Source organism: Chelmon rostratus, chromosome 22 (assembly GCF_017976325.1).
Source record: "Chelmon rostratus isolate fCheRos1 chromosome 22, fCheRos1.pri, whole genome shotgun sequence".
Taxonomy (NCBI): Eukaryota; Metazoa; Chordata; class Actinopteri; order Chaetodontiformes; family Chaetodontidae; genus Chelmon; species Chelmon rostratus.
The window spans coordinates 5,129,322-5,156,145 of record NC_055679.1 but is presented as its reverse complement, the minus strand read 5'-3'; the positions used below and the strand labels follow the sequence as shown (position 1 = coordinate 5,156,145).

Here is a 26,824-nt window from a genome sequence, read left to right as displayed (position 1 = left end):
CCATGATGACATCACGTTTCTTCCCAAAAGTGCCAATGCAAACGAAGTGAAAAAGAAAGTTATTTTAAGGGAGCAGGGTTGAAATAAGTGCTTATCATTTCTAAATGTCGTAGTCAGTTTTTTAAAGTGAAGAAGAGGGTGAGAACTCAAAGATCTGCAGAAACACACACCCATCTCACTCTTCAAAGTTAATGTATTTACACAGATGGACAGAGAATAGGGTGCGTCCTGGCTGAGATCTCTATGTATGTGAGCATGCGTGCGTGTGCGTAGGTGTTGAAGTTCCTGCATGTGTCCTCGTGCACACCTCCTCACATGTGAATGCATGTGCGGCACAATGTTCTGCACATGCATGATTAAGCTCTTTTATGTTTTTAGTCGTGTGGGTATGCGTGCGTGAGTGTGTTCGCAGGTTCGTGCAGCGTGCGAATGCATGGGGGCTGGTTGTGTATGCTTGTGTGTGTGTGCATATAAGGTGCGGCCTGGGGCGGCTTTGTGACATATGAAAGAATCCACCTCAGCGTTCTATAGAACTCTTTCATCCATATATTAAAGGGACAAAAAGACAAAAGCTGTTGACAGAGACAGAGAGAGGAGGAGGAGGAGAGGAAGGCGAGATGACGAGGAACAGGAGTTTCCAGTGTGTCACAAGGAGAAAAATGGGAAGAAAAAGGAGGAGTATACGACTTACAATGCAAAGTATAGCATTGCCCGAGGACACAGACATACAGGAACATGAACTCTCTCCTAGCTTGTCATCCGCCCTCCTGCTGTCGCTCTTTGATGGTACTTTTCCTATGGCCTTTTCAGTGTTTACATCTACAAGAGCCTCATCCTGTCCAGGTTCCAACAAAGCCTGCCGTCTGTTATTTTACTGGAGATTCTTGAGCATAATCAGAACTTAATTTGTGTTTTTTCCAGTGCTTTTTCACCTCCACAACTAAAAAGGACAAGTCCTAAGCATATTCTGTCTCTAGTGTCTGCACGATCAGGTCAGAAATAGTTTGTACTAGCTCCTTAGCTTCAGCTGAGCATAAACTATGTGTGTGCGATGTGTCAAACATGCGTTTAAGTGATGCTGATAGGTTCCACTGCTTGTCAGTGCAGCTGATAGCATTTATTAATGTCATTACCATAAATATTAAGCTGTGGCAAGGCATGGACTTTATTCAAAAACTGCATCTTTTTAAACTCAATTGGTGATTCACTCCATTTCAAAGCATCCTTCAGAACAGGTGGAGCGGGTCTACTGATCCCAGGGTTGGCGCCTCTGAGCTAGTTTGGCAAATTCATTTCCTTTTCTTTGCTTCTTCGTGTGAAGGCTTTATGAGCTGTTCTTACTCATTATGCGTGTCACTTCATCAGTTATGGTTGCATTGGTCATTAATCAGTTCAGGCTGACAGCTCACAGATCACAGCTCCCCACAGTTCATCCACACTGGTGTTTTCACTTTGCCGGATTAGACCCTCCCCCTCAGGTGTGGACTGTATGATTGACACTTCCCTCGCTCCTCTGTTAGTTTTGATGCACCTCTTTAGAAGGGACAACTTAATTTAAGTGTTCTGTTCAGCAGAAAAGCAGCTCAGTCTGCAGCGTGTTGAGCTTGTATCCTACCCTGTGAACTTCAGTGGTTCAACAAGTCTTTATAGTGTGTGTGTGTGTGTGTGATCCCACAGAATATTGCTGTACCTGATGCCTCCTTTTGTCTTGCATCTACCTGTTAGTCATTATTCGTTACATTACTTTGTTTTGCAGTCTAATAAAACTAACAATGCTCACAATCAGGTACCTCTTCTCGAGCCCTTTGTGGCACCTGAGAACATAAATATACACACAAGACCAACCTGGGTGCTGAAGATGCACCGATGATGCAGGAATACAATCACCAAATCTGTCCAATCAGAGTCACCTGTCCTCTGTATGACGTCATGTTTAAACAAAATAACACCTCTCTGGCACATGGCACTGCAGCGCTCATTCTACAGTTAACGTGTTGTTATTGGTCCCTGTAGTGTGAATATTTACGCACATACAATGGAAACTGTACTGATTTCATTAGAGTTACTTGGATAACTTGGTGCTCACATTCCCTGAACAATGTAGAACTAACTACTAACTGTAGCTAGCTAAAGCTCAATGGAGCCTGGAAATGGAGCTTTAAATTGAGCGAACATGGTTTACAGTGACAAAGAGAGGCGACAGTGACAGAGAGACAACTGGAAATCTGTTTTACCTGATATGGCATTTCTGACAGACTGTGCCCAATAACAATAATAATAGAAATAATGTCAAAATGTCTCTGCGCCGTCCTGGAAGAGCGGAATAAGTAGAAGCAGGCAGGTAAATGAAGACTGCAGACAAATCAGGACAGGCCAGGAATTAGCCAGAGGCAGGAAACACACACTCACACACACAGACATGTAAACGATAGAAATGCACCACATGACGCCATGTGAAACAGCTCTATCTGCAGCGTATCTGCTTCGGCCGCGGGCAACGACAGTTTCAGTTTCAGTTTATTTGATTCAAATAGCCCTTAAAACAGCAAAAACATTTTATATACGATGGTTTGATCTGAGGGGCACAGACGTCAAGAAAACCACCGATAATAACAGTTAAAAAATGATATAAAATGTCAACTAACTTTATTAAATGTAAAAAAAATGAGCTAAACTTAACTTTCAGTAACTTTGATGGAGGATCCATGAAGGACTGTTCACAATACGACATACAAACTTGTACTGGGTGTGTAGGATAACATACTGTCCCACCAACATGAGTCACACTGTACCCAGCTTCATTTAGAATAATGTCGCACACATCATGTGCGCCATAGTTATTCAATAATTCAGCAGTACATGATGGATTATACTTCACCGCATGTGAAGACAGAATGTATTGTGTATGAATACAAGGGGTTTATGCTGTCTTCCTTTTTTAGAGGAAATGAAGCTAAGGTTAAGGTTAATATTAGGAATGGATGAAATGTATGGTCAGCTCATGCTCTGCAGAAGGAAACTGGAAGGAAAAGGAGATAAATCTCACGTAAGGATCTGCCTCTTGTTTGTGTGTGTGTGTGTGTGTGTGTGTGTGTGTGTGTGCGCGCGCTCAGCACCATGTTGCATGAATTAAACATTTTAAAAAATATTTTCCCGCCTTTTACAGCAGCTATGTTGACTCTTTTTCAAGCCATTTGAGATAATGAAATTTGCCAAAAAACATAATATTTGCCAACTAAAAAACCACCCTACAGATCCTACATCCTATTTTGGAAGGAACTGTTCTCCGGCTGTCTTCATCACTCTGAAATCAGATCACAACAAATGTTCAGAAGCCTATCATAAACCTCAGATGCCATGAAGATTATGTGTTTTTTTATTGTCTTACATCCTGTCCTCTGTGAACCTCCTCAGCTCTAGACTACTGTATAATCTGTAGGTTAGCCTGTTGAATTTGCTGTTTTATGCTGCACAGCTAATGTGGCTAGCAGTCGGTTGGATGCTGGTAACTGTACCGTTAAGCTCAGCTAGCATTAGCCCTGTTGTTATACAGAAGCCTGTGCTGCTCCTCGCGGGTGTGACCATCGTCATGATCATGGCCTCCTGTTGGTTCCAGGCAGGATCAAAAAAGATTTGATGCTCAGCTTGTGGGTCAGCCTCCAAACCGACTGACTCAGATGATCTCAGGCATCAGCAGGGCGATGGAGGAGCTCAATCGTTTTCAGGTGTGGGAGAAGAGTCAGGTATCCAAGCCCACATCCCAACCAGAGACCTTTCTCTATGAAGAAGCCCTCAAAAGCCTTGCTACCCTGAGGAGACTTCAATTGAAACCAGAAAAACACTTGGTGGCTAAAAGTTTAATCAAGAGAATGATGTAGAAAGAGTCCCTGACACCACCACTGTGTTCCAAATGCTTGATGAAGACTTTTTTCCCACCCTGAAGGCTGTTTTCCTAGTGGCCCTGATGACTCCAATCAGCAGCGGTGGCTGTGAACGCTCCCTCTGCGCCTTGAGTCATCGCCGCACATAGTTAAGGAGCGCCATGTAAAATCTGGATGCCATAGACCCTGACACTGACGGCTTTGCTCAGTTGAGGAGAAAATGTGAAAAAGCAACATGGATTAAAAAAAAAACAGCTGCCAGCACCCAACCTGCTCCTCTCTACTTCAGATGAGGCTTAACTCTCACACATCTGTGGCGATGGCGTCTGAAGGACACAGTCAGCATCAGGATGACTCTCTTCTCCATCAATGTCTGCTGCGTGTCGACCCTTTTCAGAGCGGATATTTGCACAGGTGGATGCCATCGTTGGTGTTATTTCTGCTGTTCCTGTTTAGTCGAGTCAGAGTGTCTCGTTAAGGTTCACTTCAGCTTTGCCTTCTCTCATTTCTGGGATAAACGAAAACCATCATATTTACAAACCAAAACCTGCGACTTGTGTCTCCCTGCTCGGCACGAACAAGGCTAGAAGACACAAAGCTGTCACGCGACTGCAGAAGGCAAAACTACCCAAATGTCCACTGTTATTTCTAAATGTTCACAATTGGGCTGAGTGTAGCGTGATGAGAAAGCATGCAGGGGCATTTCAGTGCATTTAGGCCATTTTTCTTCATGCTGGCCACCCTCTCTCTATAAATACATGTCACACTGTGCTTGTTCTCTCTAACTTTTCTCCCTCTTTTTCCAGCTTTTGTCCAGGTCTACCCTAGTTAGGAGAAAACCAGAGGGACTCCCCGACACAGGCTTCACCTCATCCTCCTCAGCTGCTTCATCCTGAAAATATCCATTCTATCACCTCTGCGTCTGACTTCTATAGCATCTGTTTCTACTCGCCTGTACTCCTTTTACTATCTGACAGGTTTGTGTGATTCCCCACTGCGGTGTGACCAACCATCATCTTATGGTCTGACTGTGGAGACCCTGGTATTTACGTGCATCTGGTCCCTGTCAGCTGGCCTCATCAAAAGATCAGAAAATATAGACAATAGCGAAGCCTGCAACTTACATAATCCTCCTTGGAAGTGCACGCATATGCTCAGATCAGACAGACGGATCAGATTGATGACCGTAGAATATCTGATGCGCGTCCGGATTTGGCTAAGTTGTGGTTTGTTACATCATCATCGGAGCACAGCATGGCTGTTTTTTCTCGGGGGACAGCTGACTGAATTAAGGCCTGTTCTCACTGCGCGTTCAGCTCAAAGGGTCCAGCAGAAGGCTGCTTTGTGGTCCCACGCCGAGGCGAACACATTTCAACGCAAGCTGTTGGAAGACGAGCGAGACGGGCGGATCAGCCAGCTCGATCCCGGTTCAACGTCGGGAATGTGAATCCCATTCTGGATGCCGATTGGCCTGACCCCCACCCACAGCGGAACAGCTGGTGTTGATCATGAGCTCAATGCTGCTATCATGTCCTGTCCTGTAAGCAGCTGGTGACTGGACACAGTCCTGATTACATATGTTGTATTTCCGCAGTACAAATGTTGAATGAAACACTTCCTGCAGTCTAAAGAAGGACATGTGCCGATGTTATTTTATCTTTCTGACAGAGCGTGAAGGAAAGGGATTGTGAAGGCTTGTAATGGACTCCACCATTCTGGATTTAGACCTTAAAATCCAGTTAAATTAGCTTTAGCACTACAGCTAAGGGCATAATCATACCAGAAGACAGGACGGACAATTTGGCCATCGAGAACAAGTTTAGAGCAAAATCCAAGACTACTAGATATTCACACACACTCACACATACACATACACACTCACTGTAGTCTCCAATCCTAAAGGGGTGTGTGTGCAAACGACAGCTCACTTTTCTGCAGTGAGCGCTGTAATTGCATACCATTTTGGCCTCAGATTGCAAAAAGGAACATTTTTACAACATCTATAACAAGATATAAAACACACACACAAAGGCAGAAGGTCATAAAACACTAGAGCACATTGATAGGTGTGATTCCCTGCCTGGGGTATTTGTAACCCAGAGGGTAAAACAAAACCAGAAAAATGCTACATGTTGCGATAGAGAGTGTGTGGAAGCTGGTTTGGGAAGCGAACAGAAAATTTCAACCATCTAAAAACTGATTCAACAACAGTTGAAGCAGTGAGATGAGAGTCATGAACAAATAGTTGAAACGTCTCCTGCCAAAGTGACAACCTAACCACTGACACTCTAACCACTGATTATTATTAAATATTGTCAATAATATTCATTCTTTTTATAATATGTGTTAAATATACTTCGGTTTAAAATCAAGGAAAATGACCACATTTGGAATATGACTGGTGGTGTTGATGAAGGGGTGCTTAACTTCATCAGGGCTGTGTGGGCACGTCTAACAAAAAGATTGGGAAGCTACCTTAACAGCTAGCTTTAGATGGCAGATGTTAGCAGGAGGTGGCACTCACAAGTCTTTTAGAAAGCTTGACCACATGCGTGCAGGCCACAGGTAGGCCCTCTTTCCTTTGCTACATGCCACCTTTGTAAAAACTGTCAGACGTATGGGGTCTTTTTCCTCTTTTACTAATAGTATAAAACGTGAAAACATTGTTCATCTGCTGGGTACGATCTGTAATGCTGAAAATGATTCAAATTCATTCCAAAGTTTACTGAGCAAAACATAAGGGAACACGTCAGAATTCACCAAAATCAGTGTTGCTAATCAGCCAACATTCACCACATACCTGTTCAAAATGAAGCAAATCGCATGTTGAATGAAATGCTCCTCCGTTGTCCGATGAACAAAACAAAACCCAAATCACAGTTTCACTAGCATTTCCCTACAAACATTTCTATCCCCAGGACAAGACATGAGACAGCTCCAAAGTTTAAACCTACAAACAGGAAATGATGTCAGTGTTGCATTCAGGGACATTAGGAAACTTCCATGAGCTCTAGCCCACAGAAAACTCTGCACATATTCATGCACTGTTGAATCTTTCTGTACATTAGTAGAAAAAATACACAGCTCAATAGTATACAATGTGACATACACTCATTTACTTTAAGAGATTAGGGATTTTCACAGTACATCATATGACAAAAAAAAAAACACACATCCAATGTGTTACATATTGCTTTTTCTATAGCTTAACCTACACTAAACCACTGCTATCTTAACAGCTGCTCCAAAACTATAAGTAGTGCTTTCGAACTCTTGATTCAAGAACTCTGGAGGACGCCTGAAGGGTTTCTGTGCAGAACAGTGAATGTAAATGCTGTTCAGCAGCTGTCAGCCACTCGTTCAGTAAGGTTCTTGTCCATATTCTCCATCAGGATAAAGCTCCCAGCTGTCTTGAATGACTTTGTGGCTGCTCAGTGACCACAGTGCATAAAAATGGCAACCTTTAATTGTGATATCACTCCTTTCGTGGTGTATTAAAGACTTTAGTGGTGACAGAATGGAAAATTGAATTCTACAATTAAAAAAATTTAAAAAAATGAATGACTGCACAAAACTGATTACTGATTTAAAGCTGAAAATGCTGGTGAGAGGTAGATGTCTTAAAACTGTGAATTTACCTTGATGTCTGGTAAACAGTCGCACATGATGTCTTGATTCTTCATTTCATGGGAGAAAAGGTACTTCGACCCACTTGAAGTCTAATTCTAACCTACTGTGAAAACACTTGGTACTGTGACAGATACATGTGAGGGAATAGCTTTTGCAGAGTATCATCATAAAGCCACAGTCATAAATTTTAAAACTCTTTGTGTGATGGAGTGGTCAGAGGACAGAAGGGAAGGGGGAACAGGGTTTTGGCAGGATTCATCCCTTGACCGGCAGCCATTTTTATGCACCCGATCCACCGTTTGCCAACACTTCCAGGCAAGATGAACCAAGCCCAGACACAGCTTTCCTTTACTCTCAGCTCAGCTGGAGCCAGAAGATAAAGGGGGTCCACAATTAGAGAGGCTGACAAGAAGAGAGAGGCACCTGAGATAATGCCGAATATGATGTTCATTAACAAAAGCGTTTCAATGTCCGTACATGAAGGGTTATCTGAATAGCTGCTGTTAAACTGGTTGCAATGCCACATTTTAGCAAGCGCCTGCTCCAGTCTTGGATGTTTATTGGTTTCTGAGGATTTTTCTTTTGGCCAGGTAATCCCACAAGGTCCGCCTGGTCAAAACCGGCCGAGAAATAAAACAAATACAAAGAAAAGACCAATGAGATAAAAGCAAACAGATCACACAGCATGTAAAAATGATTTCATAATCCAACAGTCATGTATTCAGAACTTCTACACCGGCTTACATAAAGTACGTCTCAGGTAAGGATGGACATTTTCTCTTCTTGAACGTCACCATCACAACTTCCTTATCCTACAATGCATGTAAATACACTTAAAGTTAAAGTCTGTCACTGAGCCCGAACTGATGTTGTGTTTTGTGTTGGGCTGGAAATGCGAGAGCAATTAAAAGGTCTCTGAAAGAGTGCGGGAGGTTTACAGCATGTCAGCAGGCGAACACCAACGAGAACTGGATATGGTGATCCTAGATGGCATCCACTCAGTAGCTGGCCAACAAGGCAGCAAGACTGACACTTCCTCACCATATCTCCAGATCTCTTGATGCATCCATGGTGAAAGTTGAACTGAAATTAAAATTCAGTTTTGCTAAGAAAACAGTGTTTCACTTGTTATTTGTGTTGTTTATTATTACTTATTTGTTCAAAATTGTAATTACCACAACATTTTATCAATTGTAGCACCCTCTGCATCAGAGAACAGATGGCTGGATGGATTTTTGGGTCTTACAATGTCATTATTGGTAATTTGAGCAGTCCAACATCTACTGTAGGCACAAAAAATGGTTTGTAATATCACTTAAATTCCACCGGACACACAGGCAGTAAAGGTGGTGAGCTGAAGTTGTTAGCCATGATTTACTCCCATCTGTGATTATACTCTGTAGATCCTCATTATTATGTATGCTAGCTATTCCAGGTTGGGATATGAATGATGGACTGACATGTAAAGGTATCTGAGGTTTACAGACCAGCTGTTGTTGTGAGGTTTGACAGTCTGATCACTTACCAAAACCTAATCTGGACCCATGATATTAAGAAGACGTGCTGCTTTTTATAGCTCAGCTGAAGATACATTTAAGGGCGCTTTTACACCGAACCTGCTCGGTTCAGCTAAAACAAACCCTGGTGTATTTGCCTGGTTAGTCCGTTTCGTTTGGGCTTTCGTGAAAGCTGTCAACCAAGAACTGGAAACTGGAACTGGAATCAAAAACGGTTATGGAGTGGTCTCACACCAAACGAACTTTAGAGCAGGTTGTGTGTGGTGGGAAGATGGTCCAACCTCTATTTGATTCAATTCCTAGACCAGGCATGTCCAAACTCTTCCACTAAGGGCCATGGGGCTGCAGGTTTTTGTTCCAACCAGTCAAGAGGTTACCTGATTATCAGCTGAAGACTGAGATCAGCTGATTAAATCCAGCCTGGTCTGCTCCTCCTTGGTTGGAATGAAAATCTGCAGCCACATGGCCCTTCCAGGAATAGTTTGGACATGCCCGTCGTAGACTATCCTGCAAGTCTGAGCCAAACAGCTCTGTAACCAGGTGTGCTTTGTATCAGGGGACGTAGATGAACGAATTCAACAGTTAGCAGCTAGCTGAGGCATTGGTCAAGGTTGGACCTGGACTAGTGCAATGCAGCACGTTGTATTCGGCCAGTTGACCGCCTTCAGGGCCTGCTTCCTGTGTTTATGTTCTTGCTCCCGCCCCAGACGCATCTGACCAATGAGTGAACGTTTTCATATGATTTGCGGTGCGGCATTTTGGTTTTGAAGAAACCGAACCAAGGGGGGAAACGCACCAACTTCACCAACTCATCGGCTTCGTACCAGAGCAAACAAACTATAGGTGTGAAAACAACGGGCCTCTAAAATATTAACCGTTGGAAAAAAAATGAAAACGTGATTAAAAAAACTGCTGTTTCTACTGTTTTGTAAATCTGTCGGCTCCATAATTTTAATTGATTAATTATTTCAATCATCTGAGCACAACAGGTCAGTCATCAGTTCAGGGGACTTGGGTACCATTTTGCATCTTACAATACAGCAGGTGTTTGGCCCGTGGCCCACAATCAGGGGACAGATCACTAATCACTAAATCTGATCACTAATAGTAGTTGATCAGCACCATAGAGGGTTGTAAAAAAAAAAAAAAAAGTGGTGAAACCAAGGAAGTTAACGTGTCTCCTAGCAACACTGCCCCCCAAATATCAGTGAACTAGTCTCCACTAACACGTCAAAAAGCTATTTTGTAATTTTCTTGAAAAATGGAAACTTCTACACATCAGCTGCGGTATCAGTACGTCTATATTTCCTTACACAAGAAGTTCAGTTTGACTCCAACATACAAAAGCTAATTTAATTAGTACGCTAATAAGTCGTTAACAGCTACAGTAAACAGTGATAGTTAGGCCAGATAGTATGTTCGCTAGCTAATACGCTGAAATTAGCTAAACACAAAATCAATCAGATATCAGTGATGAAGCGGCTCACAGTCGGAAACATATGGCCCAGATGTACAAAATAAAATCAGCTGACAGTCAATAGCTGCAGATTTCCAACATGGCTGGCAGAGGCGGCGTGACACCAGTGACTTCTTTTCTGTGCGATACAGCTCTTCTATTTGGGCAGTAGGAATTCAGATTCGTTGCTCACCTCCAGGGATGTCAGAGTGCAGTCTGGTATTCGCTGATCAGGTATTTGTTCCTTTGAAGGAGTGAGATCATTTCAAGCTCACTCCCACTCGCTCTTTGCACTGAGAGGATAGCAAGTGGAGTTTGCCGCAGCTGTAGAAGTCCACATGGCTAACAGGAGACACGTTTGGTTCACAGATCATCTATTTATACAACTACAGTGTGGAGTGGATTCTCTACGCAGAGGAACCGGCTGGAACACAGTAAATGGTGTGAAGGAAACGAGCTGCTTGTCCAGCAGGCCCACGTGTGCTTTCAGTACCATGTGGTGAGGAGTGAAGAAAATGTGGAATGTTGTATCTGCTACAAATTCTGTTAAAAATAAGAACACATAGAGAGCAGAAGCGCGTAAAGCAGAGAATTCTGTCAGTCCCCCGCCCGAGCAATGAGCCGCGACGTCCATCAGTGTGTTCGTGTTGAATCTGTCCGTCAGTTAAAAGTCCTTCTTTATCTCACTTTCTTCCAGCTGCTTGTAATATTCACTTCTTCAGCCTAATACAGTAATTATTGCTTGACTACGCTATGAAGCAAGTGTGCCTCGCTAAATAATTTCTTTTTACCAAAAAGTAAAAATTCTAACGCTTCATTAGGTGAACAGTCGGTGCATGGAGGAACGACACACAGACAGCCATTCAACCGGTGTGGACATCCCGCACACCGAGACCAATGAATTCAACTTAGTTTCTGTGGTTTCGTTTCATCACAGCATTACTGTGTCACACACACCAGGACACAAAAGACACAGGCAAAGACGAATCACCCGAGCAACATGTCCGCCAGTCCCGAGGCCCGGCTGCAGCACCCCTGCAGGTGTGTGTTGTGGGTGTCACACCGCCGTGTGTCTCGAGTTCTCGTTTTCGTTTCGGGGCGACGGCGGAATCTTCCTGGTGAACTGGCTGAAACTGGCAGCCCTACACCTCGCCCTCGGCCCTTCTCCTCCTCCTCTGTCACTGGCCAAGCCTTGCATCGGGCCTGAGGGTAGAGTGCTGTAGCGGCCCGGGATGGGGGGGCCCTGGCTCGGGTGGAGCACGCTGCCGCCCGGGTGGAGGGTGGCGTCCTTGGAGAAGAGGCTCTGGATGAGCTGGAATTTCTCCTTCTCTTCCCGTAAGAAGACGTCAACCAGGAGCTTCTTCTCCCGTTTGAGCTGCTCCACGATGGTTTTGGGAACGTCGGGGATCACCCAGGCGACCACGAGGCTGAGGAACATCACCAGATTCTGGAGGATGGAGAGAAGAGAAGTGTGAGAGAGGGAAGGACGGATGGCTATGTGGCAGAAAAAAATTAAATTTCTTTTGAGTCCTTTGAATTTAGAACAGAACTCATTTGATATCTGACAAACTGCATTCTAGAAAATGCAGTGATAATGCAACATGTAAGACACCTTTAACATCCCCGAAGTATTCATTAATATCATCATAATTAATATCATAATTTATTGGCTTTGCAGGATGACAACTGAATGCATAATGTTGCCATAAACTCAGTGAGGTATGCCATCGCCTGCGACTTTATCCCTGTTTTTTAGCTAATATTTATTTACATTTTGGCAAATTGCCACTTTTAAAAGGATGCAGAATTAGCAATTAACAGTTAGCAATGTACCCACGGATGTACAGACAACTATCACTTTGTCCCTTTCACACTGAAAAAAACTTAAAAACATGATGATTCTCAGGCAAGTTCTGCAGTTATAATGAGTGTCTTTTTTCACTTATTCGGACGTAACGCTGGCATGCACCTGGCCCTTTCACCTCATGGAGGTGGGTTGAAGAGGCCAGTCCAGGCCCAACCTTGACTAACGTGCCTCACATCTCTCACACCATGCCTTCTCAAGCCTCACAGGTGGAAAGCCTCTGATCTAGAAACTTAAGAGACTACGTTTTCATGCACACTAATATTCTGAGTTTTATTTATTCCATTTGGATATTTGGAATCAGGTCTGAATAGAGCATTTTCCAATTAAGGTGGTGGAAATGCCGATATTACTGGGGCTTTAGGAACATTCTCTGGACAGCACATCTGGAAAAAGAGGTATGCACAGAAGAACAGCCCACATTTCTGACTTTGATGAAAAACTCGGATATCGACAGGTTTATGGATAGGCACAAATATCACAACACTGACCTTTTCAAGAAGTTGGTTGAAGCAATGAAGGAGGGAGGCTGTGTGGAGTATGCTGTATGTAAGCGGGAATACTAGTAGAATATTCATTTTCATTAGCCGTGCAAACAGCTTAGAAGGAATGTTTTTTGGAATGAGGGCAAAAACTGGACTGTTTTGTGCATCGTAGTCACTGTGAGAGATTTCTTGAATTGTGAAGGACATTTAGTAGACATGTGTGAGTGAGGCGTGCAGGCGGACAGAAAGAAAGAGCTGTTTGTCAAATGAGCTGGTCGCTAACTGGCTAAGGCATCTGGTAATGTTCCCGATCATGATGAGAGTACAGCTAATCCACCTAATTAGGAAAGACTGGCCCACACAAATGCACATACAATAACTTAATCTTTTATTATACAAGTCTGTTAAATTCAACAGAACACCACTAAAATGAAACATCAACACATGAAACCTATCAATGCAAATCCCAGAGTCTACCTGTAACTACACTACAGAGTAACAAATGTATTGGAAAAATTCTGATCATGTGTTTGCACATTGTAGTAGTAATTAATTATTTTGACTCTATCTTTGTACTGCGTCCTTCTCTCTATTGTTGTTGCATTTTTAAATGGACTTAAAGGATAACTTTCGTTTTTTACAACCTGGACCTTATTTGTAGCATTAAATACGACCATTTACTCACCCAGACAACTTTGGTGGCATTTGGAGTCGTTTTGAAGAAATTAGCCCCAGAGGAGCGGCGCGTATATCTGTATAATGCGAGTACTCGGGGCATCCATGCGCAGCCTCTATATAGCGCATAATCTGGCGAAACTCGTTCATATTCCAATATTTTGTTATGATATGCTGGTGCTATTCCCCTCTGAGCCGGCGGTCGGCCAGTTTAGCTGTAGTCTGGCACAGCTATGGTTCATTATTGCGTATTCATAGCCGACCATCGCAGAGTCAGCCGTGTTGTGGCTGGCTGCTCACAGTGCCCGGCGTTCGGTAATGACATCATCCACGTCAGAGGTAGTTGTCTAGAGACACTGGATGTTGATAACATGCCACCACGGGCTCAGAGGGGAATAGCACCAGCATATCAGAACAAAATATTGGAATATGAACGAGTTTCGCCGCAGATTCTGCGTTATATAGAGGCTGCACATGGATGCCCCGAGAACTCGCATTATACGGATATACGCGCCGCTCCTCTGGGGCTAATTTCTTCAAAACGACTCCAAATGCCACCAAAGTTGTCTGGTTGAGTCAATGGGCATATTTAATGCTACAAATAAGGTCCAGGTTGTAAAAAACAAAAGTTATGCATTAAATGTCTGGACCCCAGAAACATGAGCTTATTGAAATTAGCATTTGCTTATGAACCAAACTCAGTGAGCTCATACCTGGAACAGAATGACGAAGGCCAGCCTCGCAGCCAGGACACACCAGTACTGTTTGGAGAACGTGTACGCGTCCGGAGACCAGGGGGGTTCCCTGTAGTCTTTATACCTAGAACAACACATACATGAATATAGCGTGGATGTTAAAAATAGATGTAGTCACTATATCGGCGTGTATTTGAGTGAATAACTTCCAGTGAGAAACACGCTGTCTTCACTTAGAGGCTGTTTCTCCAGAGGAGCACAGAGGACTGATAGAGAGCTTCATCACATGGTGCAACAACAATCACCTCAAGCTCAATATCAGCAGAACCAATGAGCTTGTGGTGGACGACAATGCTTCAAACATGGAGACTGTAAAACATGGCTGCTTCACACACATCTTCAACCCGGCAGCACAGAAGATCTCTACAATCAGCACAGTTTCAAGGTGGACGCCCAGGATTAGTGTCACCAATTCAGCATCTGACCAAATGTGAAATATGGTCCCAATCTCTCCTTCTGTTTCTGAGTGATGGAGTTAAATAATGGCCAGAAAAGTGTTTCTGCGGAACATTAAGACATCACAGTGAAGTTGCCCTTTGACCTTTTGGATATAAAATGTCATCATTTTATCGTATGAGGCATTCTTGAGCAAAACTGTGCTTTGCGTGGTGACCACAGTGACCTTACACCACCAAAATCTAATCAGTTCGTCCTTGCACCCAAATGGACATTTGTGCCAAGAGGCAAGTTGGACGTACATTCGTACAGATGGACGGACAACCGTCAATGGCATAAGAATATCTAAATAAGCTTTGTTTGGAATCAAGTGGGCAGTTAGCATGAGCGGTAACAGAGCACTTCCTATAGGAACACAAACTTAACAAACTGATAATGCAGGGAGGTCACATCCCACGCTGTTTGATTGACAGGTGATCGCTGGGAGAGCAGAGTAGAGTTTGATTCGGAGATCGTTTTACCTGCCTGATTTTGTTAATGTGATTTGGTTGTTTTCCCTTGATATTTGTGCTTGTTACATGGTTTCCTTTTGACTGTATTAATTGTGTTTATTGATGATATTCAATCAGGAGTCTGTGCGGGACTTATTGTGACTTATTTTAGAAATTTACTGGATTCTCTACGCTGTTCTGATGTCTGACTTGCAGTGAGAATCTCCACCAACTGTCCTCCTCCACTATTGGTCATCATCTTGTGACCCCCCCCTGATTTATCCTTACCTGGCTGAGATCTAGCGTCATTAAGACAAACGGCTCCTCCGCTAAGCTTTGCGCTCGGACTCAAAGTGCAATAAACTTTACTAGGATTCCTTTCTTTTGTTTTCTTTGTAGTAAACAGTCTTAATTGTGCTGGCAAAACAAACAGCAGAAAATCTGAACCACATGTTGAGCTAACGGAGGATGGTCTAAAATGAGGACAAGGAGTCGGCGAGAGAGACGAGAGGAAAGGAGAAAGGAATAGAGACGGAAGAATGGAAGGAAAAAACAGAGAAAGAGAGAAAAGAAAGAGAGAGAGAGACAGCATGAATCAGCTGTATGTCTGTTTTGGTAACCAGAGTAATGTGAAGTCTAGTTTCAGTTCAAGTCTTGAGTGACAGGATGATCCAACACATATAAATACTTGAGCCAGTGTTTGATTTGTAAAATTAGGTCATCGTATAGATTTGGTCACACTTTTGCGGTTTTGCTTGAAAATGAACTGCTTCAGCATCACTGAACCAAAGATTTCCCTCATTTGTCGCTGGCAGGCCGCTCCCACGCACCGAGCCAGCTGATTCTTGTGTCGGTGCATGAATTGTTTCACAGACTGCAGATCTGGTGCGAGTGCTGCATTAGCAGACTGTAACAGGCCATAAAAAGGAGAACATGGAGTAGTAATGTAACCCGTGGCAGTCGGACAGTTCAGGCACCGTGGCTGCAGCGCAACAAGAAAACATCAGAGAGCAGAGTAAAACGGTGCCAAGTAGGAGCCGGGCTGCCTGAGATGCAGACGTATTAAGGAGGCGTGGGAGTTTCTCGGCTTGAAGGAGAAAACCTTTGGTGTTTTGTTGTTTTCTGTCACTGACCGCTCTCTAAAAAGGAACGATGAGAAAAAATAAACACTTATGGACAAGCATCTTGTAAAAGTTATTGTGGACCTTACAGGACAAATCCAAGCTGATGGCAAAGTTTGACGAAGCGGTTTCCTGTTGGATGCAATCACTCCTAAACAACGTAAAGAGGCTTTCATAAAGAGGGTGAGACCCTCAACTTTGGGGTTCATGTGTACAGTAACTATTTAACTGCACTCATCCAGTGTTTGCACGTTATTGTGCTGATTGATAGATTTCTCAGCAGTGGTCTGATGTCAACACATGCAGCAATTTCAGATTATTTCAAGGCCAGGGTTTGCTAATAAGAGCAGAGATCCATCAGAAAGACCTTGTGGTGACACGTCAGCACTGCTGGCATTCTAACGTTGTCGTTTTTTTCTTGGAAAATGAAGCTATTTTGAGTTAAGGCCTTCAACTGCACTGTGAGGGGACCACAGTATAGACCACACGGTGATATTTCAGGACAAACCCTATACAGATATGTTTCAGTTCGTCAAACACTTTCTTTTGTATTCATGCCTTTAAGCTGAAGAGAGGAGTGGGATGAAGGATAGCTTTATGTGACTGTACTTTCAGGCTCCATCTTCACAAACAGTCAGCCACTTCCTGTGGGATGCAAAGTACAACATATAGCATTCCTTTCAAGGCAAGAGCTGGGAGACAATCCATCTCATTGTTACTCCAGAGGACATCTTTAGGCAGAAGAACGCATCCTCCCAAACCACTTACAGTACAGATATAGAAACAGATAAAAGAGACAGGGATTTATAGATAGAGATCTACATTATGGGGAGCTATGGCTCTAGATAGGCGTAGCATTAGGTTCAGTTAGTGCATTTAGGGCATAAAGATAGACATCAGACAGAGTCGAGTAAGATAATAAGAGGAAATCCCTGCGGTCCAACAAAAAGACAGAAAATCAACAGGATCAAGATGAAAAATTCTGTGCCAAACATGGAAGAAGAGGCAATTAAGCCACGACGAGCGCGGAGCACAGGGAGGCGAGGAACATCAGCAAACACAACACGTGTAAATCTATTTCCACTGTAGCTGCCTGCTTGTCGTTTTTACTGCATGGTCAACAGAAAGAAAAGCCAAGAAGGGATGCAACCCATACTGAGTCAGAGAACCAGAGCACTGCTGACCCCAGCAGATGCCAACCGTCTATCAGAAATGGTTTAGATCTGTGTTTGTCGCAGTCTGTCTGAAAAGCAAACAAGAATCTGAACCATTGTCTCTGCAAAGTTACTATTTAAAAAGCAATGGTGACACAGTGACTTTAGATTGGGAGGTATTTGCCTCGTTGGACTGGGCTGGTGGACTAATATGCTCTTCCTCTTATTGTTACATTTTTCAAATGTATTTTTGTCTTGGCTTGCACGCTGCCATGCCTGACATTTTATGGGGGCTACATGCCAGACCACTTCTCGACTGGGAGCAGGAACTTGTCCCTGTTGTTGACATGTAAGACGTAATTTAGTGAACTTTAATAGTGCTAATAAGCAGATTTTATTTCCTTCAGACAGAGCCAGGCTAGCTGTTTCCAGTCACGTGCTAAGCTAACTTGCTTCATATTCATGGCTACAGCTTCATATAAAGCGGACCTGAGTCAGTCTTGAGAGTGAGAAAGGTGTCTATGTGATATTTTTTGCTAGTCAAGTGCATTCTGCAGGTCGTTTTCATGTCTCAACCAATAGCTGAGCACCGCCTCCTATCAATCCAAATCCAGTCAAGCAATAGGCTCTTCCACTAATGACATGTAGACATGTCACAAAGGGAAAAGCATAAAAAATATGGCTGAATTCCATTTAGCAGCTTCAGTTTCAGGGTGCTGGTATTGGTATTGACTGTGTTTTCTTATTTTCTTCTTATTTTGCTGTTTGGGACGTTTCCGGGCTGCAACCTTTGGGCAGTGCATTTGTAGCCCCAGGTGGGTTTGTAGCCAATAACGGTGCGCAGGTGAGGTAGGGACCACGTACCGGAGCATAAGCAGCACGTGTCAAGAGGAAGCTGCGAAACAGCTCTTAGCTTTCAAACAGTAACCGACAATTCCTGCGTCGCGTGTGTGCTTTTCCTGCCGCGATGACAAACCAAAGCCCTCCCACCTGTTCGAGCAGGTAAAGTTGTTACAATTATAGATTCGAAGAATTTGAAATATTTTCTAATGAACTGTGAGAGAATCACACTGAGTGAGTCACGCTGGAAACTGCCCTTTACTGTAAACACTCAGCAGTTTAACATGTCAGGTTTAATGTGACGGCTCAAAGACAAAAACCCCTCTGACAGCAAAATAGATAAAATGGCCTAATTGAGCTGTCTCTACTTGACGAGCAGTATAGAAATAACAGAGAAGGAGGGCGAGATGTGTGTGTGTGTGTGAGCGTTGTGTGTGTGCTATGGGGTCTTATGGTGTCTGATTCCTTCTCCTTATACAGTCATGAGCGAGGAATGCTGCCTGTGAGAGTCCACTCTTCTCTCCCTCTCGTTTCTCTTTGATCTATTCATCTTTCTCTCACTCGCTCATCGGCGTTTTACAGTATTTTGTTGTGGATCAATTTCAAGTGTGAGCTGAAGTGTAAAACAAGACCCCCCGTCACGACACACTCAACTGAACTTGCACGGGCGGAATTCAAATATCACTCTCAAAGAATATTTTTCCCACTCTTTCTCTTATCCTATGTGTGTGTTTGTGTGTGTGTATGTGTGTGTGTGTGTGTGTGTGTGTGTGTGTGTTTTCTAGACGCTCCATGTTTGGTTATGATAGTGCAGCTCGGCAGCAACCGGAGCATCTAACTCAATATTCGTCTGTAAGACCTCTAAATGAGATTATGGTTAGTATGTGAGGGACTTGTGTGTGTGTATGTGTGTGTGTGTGTGTGTGTGTGTGTGTGTGTGTGTGTGTGTGTGTGTGTGTGACTGAGAGTTCCTGCTGCCAATACAGAGCCTCCTGGGATCCAGGAATAAATTTACAGACAAACAAGGGTCAGACCATTCCCATCCTTAAAACACACTAACCCCTGATCGCACAGCGTGGCCGCAGTCAGGTAACGCTAGAGTGAGACCCGTGGCCTAAAACAAGAGAATCTGTTGTGCTGAAGAACATGTGTGTGTGTTTAAGTGTTGTCTTTCACTTGTCTGTGTTTTTTCCACACACTCTGTTTGTTCTTTCCCACTGTTTTGTTCCCCCCCCCCCCCCCCCCCCCCATCATCTCGAGCTCTCTGTGTTCCTCTTTTCCCAGAATTGTTAAGAGCCGAGAACGGTGACAACAGGTCTGGCAAGTTTCGTACTCTGATCCAAAAACGCTTCCATCCCTCTGCAGTTTATGACTTCCCCCTGTCTGGGTGCAGAGCGAGAAACAAGAGGAGAAAAACACTGAACTCCAAAAAATTCCACCTCAACGTGTTCCAGGTTAGTCCCTGACAGATAACGGCTCAGTGACCACGCTGCCCCATCGGTCAGGTTTCACAGGAGCAGTTTGGGAGAAATTTAATGAAACATCCCTAAAACTGGACTTCTTTGTCAGCAGGTATCAATATAACAACCTTAGTGCTCCACGTTTAAGAAACTTCCGTCTCACAGATGCTGATGTTTTTAGACGTTGTCAGCTCATTTGCAGCGTTTGGGAATGAGACGATTTCTTACTGCGATGTCCCACAGCTGACCATGAAAAGGCCCGCACGATTAGTCATGAACAATATATCGTACCCCACTGATCCCACTGTCACTAAACTCTGAGTGTTCTTGTGTCTCAATGCTCTGTTCTGGAAAGTGAGTGTTAATTTACTGGGACCAGATGTCCCGGTTTGTCTGGGACTGTCCCGGTTTCAAGCTGGGGGGTCCTGAGTCCTGACAAATATCTGTAAAACACTAAAAGGAATGTTTTCATTCGCTACCAAATTGTCCCAGCTTTCACCACTATTGAAATAATAATTAGAATAATTGTTTTCAGCTCTTTCATAGATGTTTATTATGTCCTGTGCTACTTGTTAATACCTAACCCAATACACGTCTGTATTCAACACTGATTTGTGTGCATATGTATCAATCAATGCGGCGGCGGCGCTGCTAGCCTGTGAGTCACAGGATGTGATGACAGAACCTGTCAGCAGGCTAATGGTTAGCTGTCATGCTGAAGAGATGTTTTCCATGGTGCTGAAATGTGTGCTCGGTAGGTGTGCTAAGTGCTGATATAATGGTGCCCCATCCTGATGAAAACACCTATGTTGCGTGCATTTGCGCGTATGTGTGTGTGTGCATGAACACGCGATACACTCACGGGCCCCGGTTTGGGTGTTTGAACGTATGGTCACCCTGTGTTGACCTGCTTTTTCCTGATTTTTAGCCTTGCTAGCAGCAGGATGGTAAAATAAGTCAAGACTGAGATATCTCAATAATTGTGAAATGGATTGTCATGAAATGTTATACAGACATTCTCGGCCCACCTGAGGGGACCTCTAGCGCCACCGTGGGGTTGACATTTTGGGCTTTTAGTGAAATTTCTTGACATCTTCTCAATGGATTTCCTTTAATTAGAAGCGGATATGGCACCCAGACAATGTATCCCTGTGAGGGATAGCATAACTCCTTGGCCCTCACTTGACTTCCTGGTGATAAGAGTGTAACTACAGCCAACTTCCTGTCAGCTCAGGGAACAAGCTCTGTCTTGACATGAAGCAGTAGGAGCCTAAAAGTCCCGCTATCATAATTACCTTCAAACTCTTGTCCATGAGGAGACAATCATATTTGCGACATATCAAGCCGACTAATCACGTTTGTGGTTAACTTGTTCTGTCTCTTGTTTTTATTACCCTTAATTTATCTGTTCATGTTGTCAAAGTATTCTTTGTTTTCTTTCAATAACTAAAGTTTCTGGCTGAATATAACGTGAATTTAAATGTAACTGGTGTCAGCACATGTCAGAAGGTGGAGTGCTCAGAAAAGGGAGCAAATGACAGTCAGGACTGGTAAGGGTTCAATATTTATTCAATAGAAGGTATTAGAGTACGTTTCTGGCCAGTTTGAATTTAACATGCTGTACAGACACAACCCTGATTCCAAAACAGCTGGGACACTGTATAAAACAAATATGTATGTTAATTTGATGCAGCAACACGTTTCAAACAAGTTGGGACAGGAGCAACAAAAGACTGGGAAAGATGTGGAACGCTCCAAAAACACCTGTTTGGATCATTCCACAGGTAAACAGGTTGATTGGTAACAGGTGATTGTATTATGATTGGGCATGAAAGGAGCATCCTGGAAAGGCTCAGTGGTTCACAAGCGAGGATGGAGCGAGGTTCACCACTTTGTGAACACATGATTTTATAAAGGATGTTACTACATGGGCTCAGGATCACTTTGTAAAACCGTCTCTACACACAGTTCACAGTTGCATTCAGTTTTTATTTACATTTCATACGGTGACCCAACTTTTTTGGAATCTGGGTTGTGTATATAACAAGTTATGACCACTGAAATCATCAGAAATCTGTTGTGTGGAACAAGTTTGTGCAACAAAGGGCAAAGAGCAACGCCCTTCCAGCTGTGTGCTGGAGCCCTGCTTTAAAGCCTTTAAATCTGAAACTTTCTTTAAAGAGCTGTTGTATTTTTTCTTTAAATCGGGACCAAGTTTTCCATAATCCCTTTTGTTTTCCTTGCCTGCTGATTACACGCATCATTAAAAAGGCTTGTTTTTAACAGCAAGATGAAGATAGCGGATCACAGACCATATGTTGGATATTTTCACATTTACAACTATTCTTCAGGGCATCCTAAAGTAAGTTAATGTGAAGCTGACACGATTTGTTGTTGATTTTTTTCCTTTATATCCAATCAGGTGGCTTATAATGCTAGAGGTCACTAAAGGCTACGAGATATCTGTGTGATGGTCTTATCGGTTAACCTATCATTTGGACTGGGTCCTAAAAGATCCTTCTTCTCTGGAGAAAGCCTGAAACAAAGTTTTCCTGACAGTGGCAACTATTATAAATCTTAACCATCCGGAGGACTCATACTTGACCCACGTTTTTATTTAGCACTCGTTTAGCAGTGGGAATACAGTAGAGAAAACATGACTGCAGCGATGTACAGTGATGCTCTGCCCACCGATGCAGAAACTGTCTTCAAGTTCCTCACGTTGCTGTTTTTAAATGTAATTAAAGATTTAATACCTCAGTGGTTGGCCTCTATCACACCATCCATCTGTTTATCCATTCATCCATCCATCATCAACTACAGCGCCTCTCCCGTCCTTCCTTCCCTTTTTGTTGTTTCTACATTGTTCCATGCTTCCCTGTCTGCAGCTTTATCTGATCCTCTGTTCAATGATATTATCCTTCATCTCTCCGTTCCCTGCTTGACATCCTCATTCGTCCATTCATCCACACAACTGGGGCCCCCAAATTAACTGGGTCAAAAAGACAGGGAGAAAAAGAAAGAAATTAACTGTCTGGAGCATCTGACATGCTCTGAGTTACAGAGTTGAATCATTTGCTCTAAGCCTGGAGGCGCTGTCCACAGCATAAGCGGCTAATACGCTGCCTAGACACAGCCTGTACATACACTGTACGGCACTTCACACACTGTAGCCACACACCCCCCCTTCTTGGAACATCTTCCCGCCTTATTCATGCCTATAAGCATTCAAAGCCTACGATATCTCATCGTGTTTGAGACGTGACGTACCGCACCACACTGGCACAAAGACTGTATTCTTGCACTGTCATTCTTTGCCGTCTTATGTAACAGCAGGTCGGCCTCTGTGGGCGCGGGCCCGTGACCTTTTCATCTACAGCGCTTTATATTGATATTATGAAAGAGATGCTTGCCACTGGCATGCGCGAAAATGCATAGTAGATACAATAGGGCACTGTCTTTTGAGGCTACTAACATCAAGCTTAATTGGTGTCGTGACAGTATCTGTCCCATTCGTCCTCGTCGTCTCAGGACTTAAACTGGCTTGATGCTGTTTGCGTGAAGATTTGTACATCAACGTTAACTGCATTTGCATCTCCAACTGAAAAATGCTACTTCCTCACTCGTTGTCTAATTGGTTTGTGTCATATGGTGGTTGCCACGGGGACCAAGATGGCAACACGGCTTTTTCAAAAGAACTAAGGATACTCTCCCTCTTCCTCCTACTTGAGTCATCAACTCCAGCCCATCTGACACTCAAACTTGTACATTTTATTACTTGATCCCTTTAATCACCTGGAATGTGGGCACTAAGCGCTTTAATTTTTGCTCCAGTGTAAAAGTGCATACTTTTGCAAGTGCAAATATTTTTTTCTTGATCACCTGCATATGTGCAACCTAGCCATACAGGTTTGGCTGAAGTTAGTGGAATTCGGATCAACCATTTAAGTTTGCTCATGATTTCCCACTTTGTTTATATTTGGAGACTATATACAAGTCACTGAGTATAAAACACTAAATGTTGCTTTATGCAGATGATGCATTATTATATGTAGCAAAAGCTGATATCTCAATTCCAACTACACTCACTTTAGAGGAACATTTTGGATACAGGGCCAGCTATGCCTTTATTTCTGCCGCCTTGCCTGATTTATTGCTTTCTCTGCTATCTATAAAACAGAGGTTTGCTTTATGGCACGAAACGGAAAGACTGTGCCTCAAGTGCAAAAGCTTTCAGCGTTTCTGGTGACGGTAAACAGTGAAAGGCTGTGATTGTTCTGTATAGCTTCCAGTGTGAATGTAAGAAAATGCAAATGTTACTCAAAAGGTTTCTTGATATGAATAAAGGTTTGAAGGGAAAGGGAAAGTTCAGCTGGAGATGGACATCAGCTCCATGAACAGATAAAAGAGAGACATCCTTTGGTCAAATTACATGAATACTAGCAATGGAATAAGCATTTAATCGGTAGTTATTTGTTGTTGATACAGAAACTGAGGTAGAGTATGTATTTGGTAAGGTCAAAGTTATAATCTATAACAAGACAGAGGAATTCTGCTTTATCCACTTCGACAAAATCCGATTAGAAAAATTCCTGTGATGTAAAAATAGACCGGATTGTTGACCAAGTGCTGCACTGGCAGTGGAAGGAAAGATACATCAGAAAGCAGGGGGCGCATGTGCATGTATAGGCGTATAAATAAGCATCTACTTTTATTGACAGGTGGCTATTTTTGCTGAATAATGAATTAAATAATCACAATATTGTTTTTTATAAAACTCACTGATTTGTCTTTTATATTTAACAATGTCTGTCACAAATGTAATTAAGCAAATTACGACTGAACTGCTTCCAACATCTGTAACTTGTAAGCGTGTGCATGCGTGTGTGATCTTACCGGCAGAAAGTGATGTCCCCGTGCTCGGAGTTCTGCGGCGCCGTGCCCGGTTTAAAATTAGACACGTTGAAGTAGGAGAGCGTGTGGTCAATGAAGCCGTGCATGGTGCCCGTCTGACTGAACATGTACTGGTAGACGAGCCGGGGGATGAAGTCTGACGTGAAGGAGATCACAAAGGCCTCCAGGGAGAAAGAGACAGAGCGTCACGAGCACTGACAACAAAAAAATACACCATGAGACCTGTAAATGTCGTGATTCGTCAAAGTGGAAGAGGTGCAGGGGGCAAACAGTTTATTTTTGATATGTTTAAAAGCTCCTGTAAACTCTGCATTTTCAGAGATATTTGAGTAATGCATTGACATCCATTCATTTTGTAGCGTTCAATTAAGTGTGTAGAACTGATGCATGATGCTGTATATGCACAAAAAGGGGAATTCTGCTGCCACTTTCATTGCCTTGAAGCTCCCAGTGCATCTTAAGTGTGTGTGTGTGTGTGTGTGTGTGTGTGTGTGTGTGTGTGTGTGTGTGTCCAATGCCCCAAAGCTCTAGAGTAAATAAAAACTCCTGCTGCTTGGTTTTCTGAATCCTCCACAAATCTGTTTAGTATTAAAAGTAAACGGAATAGGATTTTGTTAGCTGGCCAAGGACAAATCCTACGCAGAACTTCCCTGATTCCACAAACACACACACACACACACCTTGACCTTCACAGATCACCATGTTCAGGTGTTTCAGACATAAATCTGGGATCTCACAAGGTCATGACGGATGACATGTCAAAGCAAACGCAGAGGTTAAATCTCTATTCAATATCAACTGTTATTAGTGTCAGCGATGGATAAATTAAAGTATTTGCTGGAAACACACACACACACACACACACACACACACACACAGCAGAACTGATGAAAGCTGGATTACGTGCCGAAATGTTCCAGCAGTTCAAGGTCAGTGGCGATGCACTGTTGTGTTATGCAATCTTTGTTAACCTTTGACATCTGTCTGACTTTGTTTCTATAAAAAATGAATACCTTGAATTTTGTATAACGTAATAAAACACAAAATGAAAGTTTTAATTAATATACATTTGCATTTAATGACAAAAAATGTAATTTGGCTAATAATATAATAACTCATGAGAATAAGAAGAATTTAACTACATACAGTGGTAAAAGCTGAACTGTTTGGCATCGCAGAACCAAAGAATACATTATACAAGTGTTTCAGGAAGCTGAGTCGTCCTCCTCATGACACATAAACTCAACTTCCTGTGAAAAATCAGTGGAAGAAGAAGCACTTCTTAAAACATCTTCTGTTCTGTGCTTTAAAATAGTCTGTCCTATGTGTTCTCACTAGTGCATTCTGTGGGACCTATAAACAGCCACGTTACATAGGTGATCTACTGTGGAATACCCACCTTCATGCATTTATTGTGCACACATCTGCCATCATCACTAATTCAATGCAGATAGTAAAAAGCATTAACACTTACATTTATGATGACTGAGAATTTTCCCATTCCGCTCAGTATGTTGTACCAAATACCTACAGAAAGAAGGGCAAGAGAGAGAGACCAACAGAGAGGTTGGTTCATCAAGTGATGAGGATGAGAACAGAACAAACAGGAAGAGGAAGATCTGTGTTAAGGATAGAGACAAAAAATGTAAATGGGTTCTGAGAGCTAGTCTGTACCACATTTCATGGGTTTCCATTCCATAGTTATTGGGTTATTTCAGTCTGGACCAAAGGGGTGGACTGTCCGACAGACTGACAGACCAACAGATGGGCGTCGCCATGTTTGACATTACCCAGATGAGTTTGAAACAGATGGTCAGAATCTTTTTAAATCCAAACAGGAACAAGTTATCCATCAACTGACTGACTGTACGACCTCTGGGCTTAGCAAAGATCTTTAAAAGCCAAAAATGCATAGAGGTCAAGTTGAAATGAAGGCTGATTGATTGAAGAAATATGAGCTTTTAACTGACAACATGACTAAACTCAACTGCTGCCTGTGAACTCAGCAGTGAAACCCGCCTCGCTGCCTGAAAGTGCCGTTAACCCTGAAAGAATTTACTTCAGTGGAGAGGATCTGAGTCCCACGGCGTCTGAAATGATCACACGGGCCTCCACTGTGACATGAAGGAAGTTATAGAGGAAGCATTCAACACTACACTAGCATTAGCCGCTGGTCACTTTAGCT

The 26,824-nt window shown here is 43.0% G+C and overlaps 1 protein-coding gene across 1 annotated transcript in view; it reads right to left on the bottom strand.

The window, feature by feature from the left end:
• Window positions 1-11,438: 11,438 nt before the first annotated feature.
• ano2b (anoctamin 2b) overlaps window positions 11,439-26,824 on the bottom strand; it is a 52,721-nt gene continuing 37,335 nt past the window's right edge. The window contains exons 23-26 of the mRNA XM_041963671.1: window positions 26,114-26,166; window positions 24,622-24,800; window positions 14,222-14,327; window positions 11,439-11,931 (exon numbers count right to left, since the gene is read on the bottom strand). Coding sequence (XP_041819605.1) covers window positions 11,542-11,931; window positions 14,222-14,327; window positions 24,622-24,800; window positions 26,114-26,166 — 728 coding nt within the window. The 3' untranslated portion in view covers window positions 11,439-11,541. The remainder of the gene's footprint in view (window positions 11,932-14,221; window positions 14,328-24,621; window positions 24,801-26,113; window positions 26,167-26,824) is intronic.